The 12,473-nt window shown below is 37.3% G+C and overlaps 1 protein-coding gene across 1 annotated transcript; it reads right to left on the reverse strand.

Moving 5' to 3' along the window:
• Positions 1-1,860: 1,860 nt before the first annotated feature.
• LOC144644792 (heat shock factor 2-binding protein-like) lies at positions 1,861-11,767 on the reverse strand. The gene is made up of 12 exons (XM_078504336.1): positions 11,728-11,767; positions 9,830-9,922; positions 8,358-8,412; positions 7,936-8,072; positions 7,348-7,365; positions 6,511-6,642; positions 5,767-6,053; positions 5,035-5,108; positions 4,357-4,393; positions 3,748-3,805; positions 3,142-3,189; positions 1,861-2,892 (listed from the first exon to the last, which is right to left on the reverse strand). Exons 1-12 carry the CDS (start codon positions 11,758-11,760, stop codon positions 2,833-2,835), a joined length of 1,032 nt encoding a protein of 343 aa, XP_078360462.1. The 5' UTR covers positions 11,761-11,767; the 3' UTR covers positions 1,861-2,832.
• Positions 11,768-12,473: the final 706 nt, after the last annotated feature.

Genomic DNA, 12,473 nt, shown 5'->3' on the forward strand with positions numbered 1-12,473 from the left:
GGACTATTCTCCTCCAGGTCTTTTTTTTTTTACTAATTTTTCCCTCGATAACTCGAACTCCCGACAACTTGAACCTAATTCAAGTTCTCTTAAAGGTTTGAGTTCTCAGGATTCAACTGTACAAATTCATGCTCGGAGGCTGGTTTTTTTTTTCATATTTCCTGGCATATTATTGTTCATACAGGCCAAGGGAAAGACCGCATTTGTAAATAAGATTCCATTTGCAGTGTATTGATCGTTTGGCGCAGCTGATTTCCTTTTCCGTAAACGGTCGATGCCATCATAATGGTATAAAGAAGCTTTTGTTATGGACGATGCCACAGCTGCTCTAGTTTAGGCCTGGACTAGGTCAATACTGTGCCCTCTTTATAAGATTCACTTAGACCTAGCAACTCCCGACAATACTGTTGGGAAGGTCACCTAGTTCGCGCTCCCCTTCCTCCTCATTCAATGTTGAAGTATACCTAGAGACTTAAACCACAGCATATTGTCTATCATAATGTTCAGTAATACTTTAACATTGATATGGGGGAGAGGGGGGCCCATACACGTTGTGTACGTACCTATAGATCAGATTTATTTAAAAGTTGTTGAAATCAAAGCGTTCATTTCCAACCTTCTCAAGGACTTCTGTCTTGGGTTGTAGATACGACGATTATTAAACCTAAGTTAGATTCCGGCTTAGATTAGGTTAGGAATAGGCACATCTGTTATTGATGTGACAGTTAGTTTAGGAAAGGCGCCTTATATCATTTTATTAAATTTTCAGCCACGGATATTGCATTTCTAGCATTCTAATTGGTTCACTCAATCCCGGTTGTCAGCTCGTATACCTTAGTTTGACCTTATTTGGAAAATGATTGCGTTACTGTTGCCAAGCTAAAATTTTCTGCGGGAAGCGACAGTTCCATCAAAAAATGGTTTTGAACAGCAAATTTGGCGAGCTTTATGAACAAGAAATAATTAGCGGTGCCTACAAAAACCACAGAAATGCCATAGTAAATTTAACTACGCAAAACAAAAGTGTAATTAATAATACTGTACTTTTAAACTGAACGCACAACAAGAGCGAGAGAATAAAGTAGAAAAGCAGCAAATAATTTACGAAAGAACGGCAGACTGACACAGTTTCATTCAGTGTACGTCATAAAACTAGGCTCAGCACTTCAGTAAAGTTTGTTACCTTTCAATCTTGGTTTTGTCCTTTCATACTTCAATAAACCTGTTCCACTTTGAGCTCAGTTTCGCTTCAAATCTTGATGACAGCCGTGGAGCCGTAAAGAAGTACAATGTAAACACTTGCTTCGTTCGACTTGCACAAGACTGGTAAATTCCAGAAAAAGTTTTGCTTCGGATCTTCTCGTAAATCTTAACTGTTGTCACAATTTACAGGATAATTAGACGACTTTAGAGGAGATTGTTTGAGGAAAATCTTCTGAAGAAAACTCTCTTGCTTGCTTTCCTCGTATTTTTCATTCAACTCAAGAAGTGAACACCGCGCCAGAAATTTTCGCGCCTCTTCATACTATAACTTCGTTTACATCAAAATGAAATGTCCAGTCGATTTAAACTTGAAAAGAATTTAATAAAACAATTATTCCATTCGCCCTTGTTGGATACGAGTCGTTATAGTCGCTTCGCGCCTCGTTGGCTATTTACCACCTCGTATCCAACGCGGGCTCATGGAATAATTGTTAAATATTTTTCGGTGATTTTGGATCAATGTGGTGGTGTAGTGGTGAGGGTGGGACTTTTGCATGCAAGAGGTTCCGCGTTCGATCGTGAATGATGATACGCATTTTTCTTCTTTTCTAGTAGAAAAAAAAAACAAAGATGATGATAGAGAGATTAAGCATGTCGGTAACGGCAATCGCGAAATTGCCTTTTAATTTGTTTCCTTTTTTATTGAATTCTAATATAAATCCCCCATAAAAACAAAACAAAAAATTCCACATTCACGACAAACACAAAACTAACTAGTCATTTCTGCGAACGCCAAACGGCAGAAGTTGAATTTTGCCGTTCGCTGGAAAAATAACGTCATGCTTTTAAGCAGATTAGAGAGTAGAATCTCTCTAATGAAAAAGAAGTGTCGCAAAAATGGCATCAACCGTTTACAAAAGGGAAACGTGCCGAGTCGTCCGTGACGTATGATCAAATTTGTTGCAACGCAAGTATGGTTCGATAAAATGCAAATAAGCACACTTCCGTAGAACTGAATTTCGTCATAATGTAAGCTTGTTTAATAAAAGTACGATTTGTTAATTTAAAATACAACGAGATTCTTTCAAAACAAGTATTTTTCGTTGCGATGCAAGTAGCGCTCGTCATGCAAATACATGTGATATTTCGATAACATACAAGTGAGATTCATAAACACAATGAACCATGAATGTGACTGTCAAATCGTTTTAAGATCAGATTGTCTGCAGTCATTCTCTTCCCTAAAGAAGCCCGCGATCCGTTTGGTCGAAAAGGGAAATAAGCACTTACGCATGTTCAATAAAAAATTGGAACCGCCGAGAGGTTCCGATTCTTGGTGTTGAACCAAAGGATTTTGGCCTCTGTCGAAGAGTGTGAGAGGGAAAGAGTTGCGCGTGAAGATTTTATGATTCAACCGTACCTTAAATGTTACAACCAGCAGAAAAATGAACGTAGCTTAATATAAGGCCGGATGAAAATTTCGAAAGAAATAGTCAAGCCTTCCATGCTTTTCAATTACCCAAAACGCAATTTCAGGAATAAACCGTTGTATGACACCACCGTGAACGTTTACATAGTCCATCGTCACCTCATACAAATAAGCCCAGTTACAAGTCAACAGCAGTGTGGCTAGTACTCGGTGTTGCAGGATTGCAGGTCTGATAGCACCTCATACAGTATATCACGCAGCTAGATAGGAAACAAAACAAACAAATAGTTGGTGAACGGTACCTACTTATCTAAGCCTAGACTTGCCACAAGTCGGGCTTTGAGAAAGTCTACTAAGCCTAGCTAGCTACGGGAAACGGGCTTTAAGAAAGTCTAATCAAAGCCATGAAGATGAACTGTTCAACATGACACGAGCGTGGGAAAAAGAAAAAAATCTGAGTTCCCAACTGAGCTACGAGAGATTCTGACTGATCAATTGTTACAGCCTACCTCTCCTTTAGCAGTTCTTGTAAGATTTTGAAGTACTGGCAAAGATATCTAGTAAGGAAACAGAAAAAAATATAAATAACAGAATAAACCGTAATTTCCCGAAAAGATTCGGCTTATATTTTCAGGGGGGGGGGGGGGGTTGGGTTTATTTGGGGATAGAAAGTTGGGCAGATGTAGTGTCTGAAACGTAAAACTATCAAAGCATAGCAGATGGTTTGTACCCAAGATGTATGAGAAGTTCTTTTCAGAACTGCTCTAGCTCGGACGATCACACTATAAACTAGTAAAATACAAAACAAGCTCTACTAAAGGAGTATTTAACAATAAAAATGTAATTACTGAGTATAAGCCCAAGGAGGGGCACATTTTTGTAAGATTATTTTGCCTCTGAGTTTTGGGGTTCATTCTATTTTATTTTTGTTATTTTTTAGGGAGGGATTTATTTTCGGAACTTTACAGTAGAAGAGTAATCGTTTGATGTACTTTATACTATTCACGATGCATACGCGTAATACACGAAGGAAATCATTCAATTTGTTTTAAACTTCCTTGATTTTCTCAGTGCAAGAGCCACATCATGTGTAATAAACGAGAGGCTACACTCACTGAGTCAAGTGTGTCACTTGGTAGGCTGCTTGGCTCCATTACAATAGACTGCAACAGTCTGTGAAGGAAAACAATACGATGATTTACTTGAAAAAAAATATATTAACAGTGTCGTTTCTTTGTCTCAGGTTTCTGTAGCACAAAGCAACAAGGAACCTTGTATGCCCCGGCCCTGGGATGGGATTTTAGGATACCCGCCTTTTCCTTAATTTGATGGTACCTTGAGGCTCTGTGAGAGTAGCGTCTTGCTCAAGAAGACAGCATAGAAACGTTTTTTTTTTTTATTTGAGTTGAGGAAAGTTTGAATCAGCAACGTGAAATTTCAACTGAATGCACAATACAGAATCTTTTTTTTTTCGCCACAAGTGACGGACATAATTTCCTTCGACGTGACAACGGTCGGTCGGTCGGTCGGTCGGTCAGGTTAATAATTCAAAAAACATTTATTAGGACGTCTAGTCCCCTAGTACGCCACTAGGTCTCATAATCGGGACACAAAGATAACAGTCAATTATACAAGTCATAAATACAACTGGCAATTATATGTTGTATGTAAAATCATTACAACACGTAAGACAACCCAAAAACAAAATGCATTCTTAAATTTACCTTGCAGCGTTTAGTCTCAGTTCTGAATCACTTTCACCTGTAAAATAAAAGACAAATTATAAAAATAGTCAACACGATCAGACGATGAGAGTTGATCGAGAGTTAACTGCAACTCTAGTCTCCCTAACTAACATCACGTGCTAGTCAAGAGACTTAAACTTGGACAATTAGCTTGTTGACTGTCACAAAAATTGGAGCTGGTACAAATTCGATAAGGACGCACACGAACCAAGGAAAAAAGAAACAATACCCGATTCCCTCTATAGCGCGCGCCTGCAGGGAATCACGGTAGTTGTATTCATCAAACCATGCGCGAGACTCAGCAACGATGCACGCTGCTGAGTCTCGCGCATGGTTTGATGAATACAACTACCGTGATTCCCTGCAGGCGCGCGCTATAGAGGGAATCGGCTATTGGCAGCCAAAGAAGAGTCATGCTGATTTCTGTACTGTCAAGAAAACTTCCAGATAAGCTGTCTACACATTCACGAAGTCAGATCGCCAATCACTGCTTAGTAAATGATGTGATGTCTTTGCAGGCTAAAATCCACACTTCCTTCAGAATAGAAACCTTTGGTACTATTTTCGTTGCATCCTTTTTTTTAAATCTCACTTGAAAATCAGTGGTCTTACATTGATGACTTATTGATAAAATCTTGATTTGATCAATGCATTTACCTCGTATCACTTGCATGAGGTTGTCCAGTATTCCTGGCTTCTTAATGATATATTGAAGTCCAGACAAATTGATGCTGAAAACAAAGACAATCCTTGAAGAAAAACCAGCCTTACATTCGTCAATGGTTACAAGTTTTGATAACATACTTTTTTTTACTGCGCAGCTAACCCTTTTTACAACGTATACGTTTATACCTACGCGAGCCCGGCGATCTTTTAAGAAACCTGCCCACGATGATAAAAGGAATGCTAAACCCTCAAATGTCCAGCAAACGGCAATGTAGGAGACTGACATGTGACGTCATATCAGTGTTTACAAATGTATACGTTAACGCATTTCACACAAGAATATGTAAAAGATGATAGTCGACCCTTTACGATTTTTTCACTATGTTTACGATGATCGTTTATGAAGATCATTTTATGGCGGTAAAAAGCCCATAGTTGAAAAAAAGCTGACGTATATACGTTTGGACGTAGCCTAAAGGACAGGAAGGGAGGCCAAAATAGCCACTTGCCTGTAAATTGTAGTTGCGGTAGTTTGATCTTTAGTCTGAACACATACGAATGTTGATGCGCAAAACAAATACAAAAACAGACGTCTTTGTTCTCACCCTGAATTCACCCCTTACGAAAAAGACGTTTGAGATGCCACCCGAAAAACGGCAAAGATTTCAGAAGCCCATAATGTCATTACAAAAATGAGAACAGCAATGGACATTGCTTACTAACCTCGTGTTATATAACGCCATGAGAATCAAGTTTCTCATCTTAACATTCTTCCCCACAGCAGAGACACCCAGTACTGTAATGAAGCTGTCAATCAACACACGCCCACTGTCCTTGGACACTAGGAAGTCACGGCCTTGTGCAGCAGCCGCCATATTGGTTATAGTACCGATGAGTGCAAGAACAAACTGAAACTCTTCAGAGGTTTCCTTTTCGTCCTCGTCACTGTAACTCTCAAAGTAACTCTCTACTGTCCGTGAGGTGATCTGCAGAAACTCTTCGGCTTTATTCTGAAATTGTAAAAGAACCTCAACATCATCTCATCAAATTAAACGGCGAAGCTGCCACCAGATAAACTTCAAAAACTCAGGATCCTAAAAAAACATATGGAAACTATGACTAGTGGTCCAATTTTGTTAAAAATCACTATGCAAGTGTACTGAAGCGATAAACAAGTGATATTTTTGCCAGGAAACTTAGATCTCAACTTGAAAAAATCAGGCTGATTTTTTCAAGTTTTGTCCTTGTGGACTGGAAAAAACACCTAAAAATTATTATGGCTCCCTTCTTCCTTCAACAACAATATTATTTACTTTATATCTCCATCTTGATGCACGAGGTGCATTCCACAATTAGCACATTTAATAACAATAATGACACACACACAAAATGACATAGTTTCTACATGTTATTCAGTAATACTAAGGTAGGCCATCAAGAGATTCACAAGATTTGATATACACATACCCCTCCCAGCAGGGACATAACAGAGTCCTGTTGACGAGACACTCTCCACAGCAGAGTACACACAGCTGCACCCATAGACGAACAGTATTCAGACTGATCACCCATCTGTTGGTTTATCTCTGATAACTGACACTATACAAAAGGAAATAAAAAAAAAGGTTTTTACTTACAGATCTATAAGTAATGTTATTCAGTGTTAATCCAATGATTTCCCACAGACTCCTGTGGTTTTACTGTTTAGAAAATTGTTGCCCAGATTATTGCTAGTGCTTTGTTTTGTTTTTGAGTTTTTTGTTTCAAATGGGCAACATATTTTAACTTTTTTGTTTTTATAACAGAAGAGGGGTATGTGTTTTGGTTTTGGGGTTGATGTGCAATAATGATTTGACAATAAATTATTTTGGACAGCCTTCCCAGCCCTCAGTCCTAACTCACAGCTATAACTTAACTGAATGCAAAACTAAAACTAAAACTGTGACAATCAGGGTCTGACATACTAAAGTATTACAAGTAAGCAAGCCTATATACTTTCTTTTTACTTCTAGGTGATTTTGACAATTTTGCATCTACAATGGCATCTTTTACTCTTTTCACCAATCTGCTATATCCAGGTATCTCAAAAATAGATTTGCACAACACAGTTTTGGTGCGAAGTGGAAAGGTGTGCTTATAAAATTTGATGTAATAGAATCACCTCCCTTAGTGATTAATGCACAATCTTCCCACCCTCATGGACATAGATGTACACTGTACATTATTTATTGAAAATTGCCCAAGGCGGATAAACGAGAAGGCTCAGTGTAAAAATCAGTGGAAAATTGCACTTAAGAAAATTACCTTGAGTTCATACTTTTCCTGCAAAAGGAAAGAAACAATTAAAACAAAACTTACTAGATATACTTGTATAAACTGCAAAAATCAAAAGCATAGCCGCATGGTTTATTTTGGCGTTGATGAAGTGATAAATAAAGTAAAATTAGTATAACATTGTAATTTAGTTAGCTAAAAAAGTAACTATTGAATCCATTTTAGATTAAAATTAATGAAATAAATATACAGCCACATATAATATTAATTATACGCTCAAATAACTTCAACAGTGAAACGAGAAGAGTTTTATGAATACATATCTACAACATATTAGTGAGCTACTTAATAAATAATGACTGAAAAGTGACAAATACCGGTAGTCTTGAAATCCATTTTTGTGGAAAAAAACAAGTTTTGGTTTTCTTTTTAATGAAAATAGCTAAAAGAATGCCATACAACTCTATCTCTAATGGCCAACTGATCTATAAATTTTGCACTACCATAATAAATGCAGTGGTTGTACTTCCAGCAATTCCTGGAAAATTGGCCCAGTGAATTTCCTAAAGAGCCTGGACATTCAGCTTTCCTTGAATTAACTCATGAAAGCCAACCAACCTCCCTGTATCTCTCACAGTCTGCAAGTAGACTGTCATTTCTTTTCTTTAGTGCTTCCATGTCTGCGTCATAATGTGTCCTCATCTGCTCTAACTCCAGTCTCAGCTTCTTGTTCTCTGCTTCAGATATCTCAAGTTCTGATTGGTTAATAAAAACACTGTATTAAAACTTTCATTACTTGAGTGAAAATAAAATTTCTCTTTGAGCATTTTTCAAAAAAGAAAAGGAAAATGTAAAAAAACACCAATAGGATATGCATGCACATGTGCAAAGAGCTTCTCACAGCTGCAAAGCTCTTTGCTTGAATATTGCAGCAGATCTAGAGAACCTAGATCATTTTTTTACATTATATTATATAATAAATAATTTATACATATTTTCTCATTTGGTGTATCATTCAAATATCTTGTAGTGATTCATACCTTGCTCACAATGATCTAGCTTGTTATACACACTTAGAAGGTCCGCATTTAACACCTAGCATAAAGGTATTACATAATTTAATAATTGTTAACTATTATGCAGTCTTACAGAGTACCCGACCAGGGGCGGATCCAGGGGGGGGGGGGGGGTGGATTGGGTGGCTAGCCACCCCCTTGATCCACCAGAAAAACAAAAATAAAGATATTAAAATAGAAAATAAGGACAATGTCCATCCACCTTTCATAGTCAGGCGGCCGTTCAAAGTTAAGAAAGGCCATTTTTCCAAAATAGGAGATTTTCAAAAGGCCTGGTTTATGAACTTCTGGCTTAATATAACAAAACATGAGTGTATAATTTTAAAAAATTAGATTCCTTTTAACTTTCAAGAGTTGTTTTAGCCTTGCTGGAATGATTTTCTTCTCCATTTACATCTTTTTTAGCGAGTTTTCGTACCGATTTTTCGCATCGAAGCGATTTCAAAAGCAAGCAAAGTCGCCAAAGTTGTCCCCAGGCCACTTTCCCAAGAGCTAAAAAGTTTCACGCATGTGGGTGAGCAAAAAAACGCATATCTGTTCTTTCCTGTAAGTTCCTGGCTTGTCAACTTTAAATTTCAATCACTGTTCATTTCATTAGAACTAGACTTTTTCTCCGAAATATAACTCAAGGTAAGTTGAAGAAAGAATATTTTGCAGAATTTTCAAGGAAAACAGTGTTTTAATAACTTTCAAAGCTGCTCAGAATCGCGGAAATCACGTCTAAGGGGCTTCAACTTTTCAAAATTTTCTGAGGGGGGAATGCCCCCAGACCCCACTAGGTGGAAGGAGCCTTTGCCTTCACTAAATATGGGCCACAGACCCAAAATGATTTGCACTCCACTTTCAAAAAACTGCCTAAAAGCCCGAAACCCCCCCCCCCCTACCATAAAAAACAAACTGGGGCTTGAACAATATAGCAAACAAAAATATTTGTAAACAGCCACCCCCCTTTGAGAAATCCTGGATCCGCCCCTGCCGACAGCTATCAACATTTACTATATGATAAAGCTTCCTTACATTTTTAGCTTTTTAGGTATTCCAGGGAACTGGTAACCTTTAATTAATTATGTGAAATTTATCACTTATAAGTACATTTCCCGTTTGAAATGAGCCAATCAAAATCAATGCGTACTGGTGTTTGCGAGTTTCAAGTTAAGCAAATAAGCCCACAAACCCGGAATGTCGTGCTAGTGGGCTGTGATAGGTGGATTTTGATCCTTCTTACAAGTTTGTTTAGCATTTAGAAGAAGGAGAAAGATAGCCACTTTAGCACATAACACTGGTGAGCAAGCAGGTGTAATTGGTAGGTTGTAACAGCAGTCATTAGGGTTTTTTCTTTCAAATGAATCAAGTGACAAATAACTTGCTATCAAGTCTAGCAGTTTGTCCAATATTTTATCAGGGATCAGTTTAGTTGAAATTTATGGAATGTGTACCTTTGGTAAGAATTCTTTTACTTGCATGATTTCAGTAACAAGTTGGTCAACATCAGCTCTAGAGACTTTGACAAAAGATGGTGGTACTTCAGCCTGAAAATAACAAAAAAAGATATAATAATAAACCAATAGGAAGCCCATATTTACTTGTATGACATTTATGACAACGAAAACAGCTTCGTGAATTGTGTTGTTCCACTTGCAGAAAATATATATATACCCACCCCATGGTGCCATGGAAGGTCAATGAAAATTCAGAGGGGGTTGGGGGGTTCAAAGCCAGAACTTTTAAAGGAAAGTACAATGTATGGGGCTTAACTGGAATTTCCAGAGGTGTGGGGGATTTAAACTGATCAAAGAACCTTCTGTGGGAAGAGTATGGATATTTTCTGTAACAACATATTGAAACTTGGTTAAGGTGACACATTTGACACTTGTAAACATTCTTGAATTAACCACTTGGCGATATTTATAGTTGATTTGGCTGTCATTAAGGGCCATAACTCGTAACACCTGAACATTACAGCTGACTACACTCAATGCTATGGTGACAAAATTGATTCGTGTTATGTTACACTTGTGTACAGAGCAAAATGCTGCAAGTGATAACTTCGAAGTTAATTACAGCTCTGGTTCCGATTACATCAATTTCTATATGATTTTGACATTGCTGATCCTTAAGCAGTATTCAGGACTACTAGGATCCCTTGTCACAAACGAGTCTCTCATAGCTCAGTTGGTTAGAGCTATCTGGGAGGCCTAGGTCATGGGTTCGATTCCCGTTGGAGACTCAGAATTTTTCTTTGTTCCATGCTCGTGTCATTTTTGAAAAATTTATCTTCATGTCATGAATTCTTATAATATACAACCTGTAGTTGTCTGGTATTTGTTTACATGTGTTTAGAAATAAATCCACTTTTAGTAACATAAATATGCAACTTCAGATCTTTATGGTTCTGATCATATCAGTTCCTATAGATTATAATGAATTATTTTAATATGCAACCTGTAATTGTCTAGTATTTATGTGTTAGGATTTTTACGTAAAAAAAATATGCAAAGTTCTTAGTGATTTTCTTTTAATATATGGATAGCTTAAGGTTAACCATATATTGCCCACTCAGGATTTCCAGCTGTATCTTTTCGCCATATAATAAATCCTTTATTCACCAAGCTAGTTTGGTCAAGATGGCTGGATACTGGCATCCCTCTTTTTGTGTAATTATATTATATGGATCCCAAATGCATTCCAGTCCATAAAAATGCAAATAGGATCAATAATACCCTATCTTGACTGAATCACCTGACTTAATTAATAGCCCATCAGTACTGTATGTGCATGCACCAATTATTATTTACTTTTTTTATTCGGTTTAACAAGAAGTTAATTGATTATCACTCTCTATAACCTCAGCAAGTTTTCACATACAGCAAGTTGCCATGAGTCGCAGTTCAGTAAACCCTAATTTTGTATTGTAATAAGTGCAAATCCCGAAGTTGTTTCGGCCATGTTTGGCTAGTCTTATTTGCTTATCGCAGTGTTATTTTTTAAGCATAAAAACCTGGTTTTAGGCAAGAGACATCTGTGGTAAAATTGAATCATATTTAAGCTTACTTAAAATTTACATAAGATAAGGGACCTCTTACAAGATGAAACACACCAGCTGGTAATACGCTCACTGACCTGACTAGCTGAAAACGACTCGCAGGAAAGTATGTAGTTAAGCCAAATACAATGGAATAAACACAATTTGAGTAAAATAATAATAATCTCGAACTCAAAGCTCGAACTGCCTTATTCTAAAAGGGGAGCGAATCTACTAAACAATCCTTTCCACTCCCCGTCGAATACCTTACACCCTTAAGGAATTAGACAAAGTAAAAGAAAAGGCACAAACCGCTTGAATATCTTTCCTTCCTTTTTCCGCCATTTTGATTTCTTCCTTAATTCCCGTTCCAGTCCTTCTGAACTTGCCCTCTTCACCCTGCGACCCCTGGGCACGCAATGCATGCAGAAGCGAACTGTGTCGCGGAGTTTAGCCAAAGTAAGGCATGGGAAAATGACCATCAAATTCAGTGAAATATAAAAATAACATCTTAAAAGGAACATTTCAAAACGAAGCTAACACAGGAGTACGTACAGATGGCCAAAAATTACGAAGATTGAAACGAATTGAATGTTAAAAACTGAAGACGTACAAAAAATACAAAATTGATAATACACAGAAAAATTACGCATATAAGTACAAGGTCAAAGTTTGTTTACAACAGATTGTTAAATACAATTTTTAGCGAAAACATTTTGAGGGGCTGAGGTGCATATTCTGCTTTCACAAAAATTCTTGTCTTTGAGAACGAGATGAAAAATTTTAAAGCTTGGGGGACTGTTATCCAACCAAGCTTGGAAAATGTGATATTTTCCGATGATTAGCATATGGTTTAAGGCGTTAAACGTATCTGTCACGTTTAAGGAACAATTCTCCGATTGTTTCTCGTTTCACCATTTAAAAATTTCACGCCAAAAACTTTGCATAATGGGGCACTCATACAAAAGATGAGGTGACGTTTTCAGTCTCATTTAAACAGATGTTTGTTTGTGGGAAGGATGCAATGAATGATTTTATATTGGAAAAATCTTAATTTG

The sequence above is a fragment of the Oculina patagonica genome, chromosome 2, assembly GCF_052425735.1.
Source record: "Oculina patagonica isolate OP01 chromosome 2, crgOcupat, whole genome shotgun sequence".
Taxonomy (NCBI): domain Eukaryota; kingdom Metazoa; phylum Cnidaria; class Anthozoa; order Scleractinia; family Oculinidae; genus Oculina; species Oculina patagonica.

Excerpts from the sequence above, each read along its gene's own strand:
- LOC144644792 (XM_078504336.1), bottom strand. The coding sequence starts at position 11,760 with ATGGCGGAAAAAGGAAGGAAAGATATTCAAGCG. Across the intron at positions 8,413-9,829 it reads TAAAAGAATTCTTACCAAAG|GTGTTAAATGCGGACCTTCT; the intron begins GTACACATTCCA and ends CCTTTATGCTAG. Across the intron at positions 4,394-5,034 it reads CCTCATGCAAGTGATACGAG|GTGAAAGTGATTCAGAACTG; the intron begins GTAAATGCATTG and ends TTTATTTTACAG.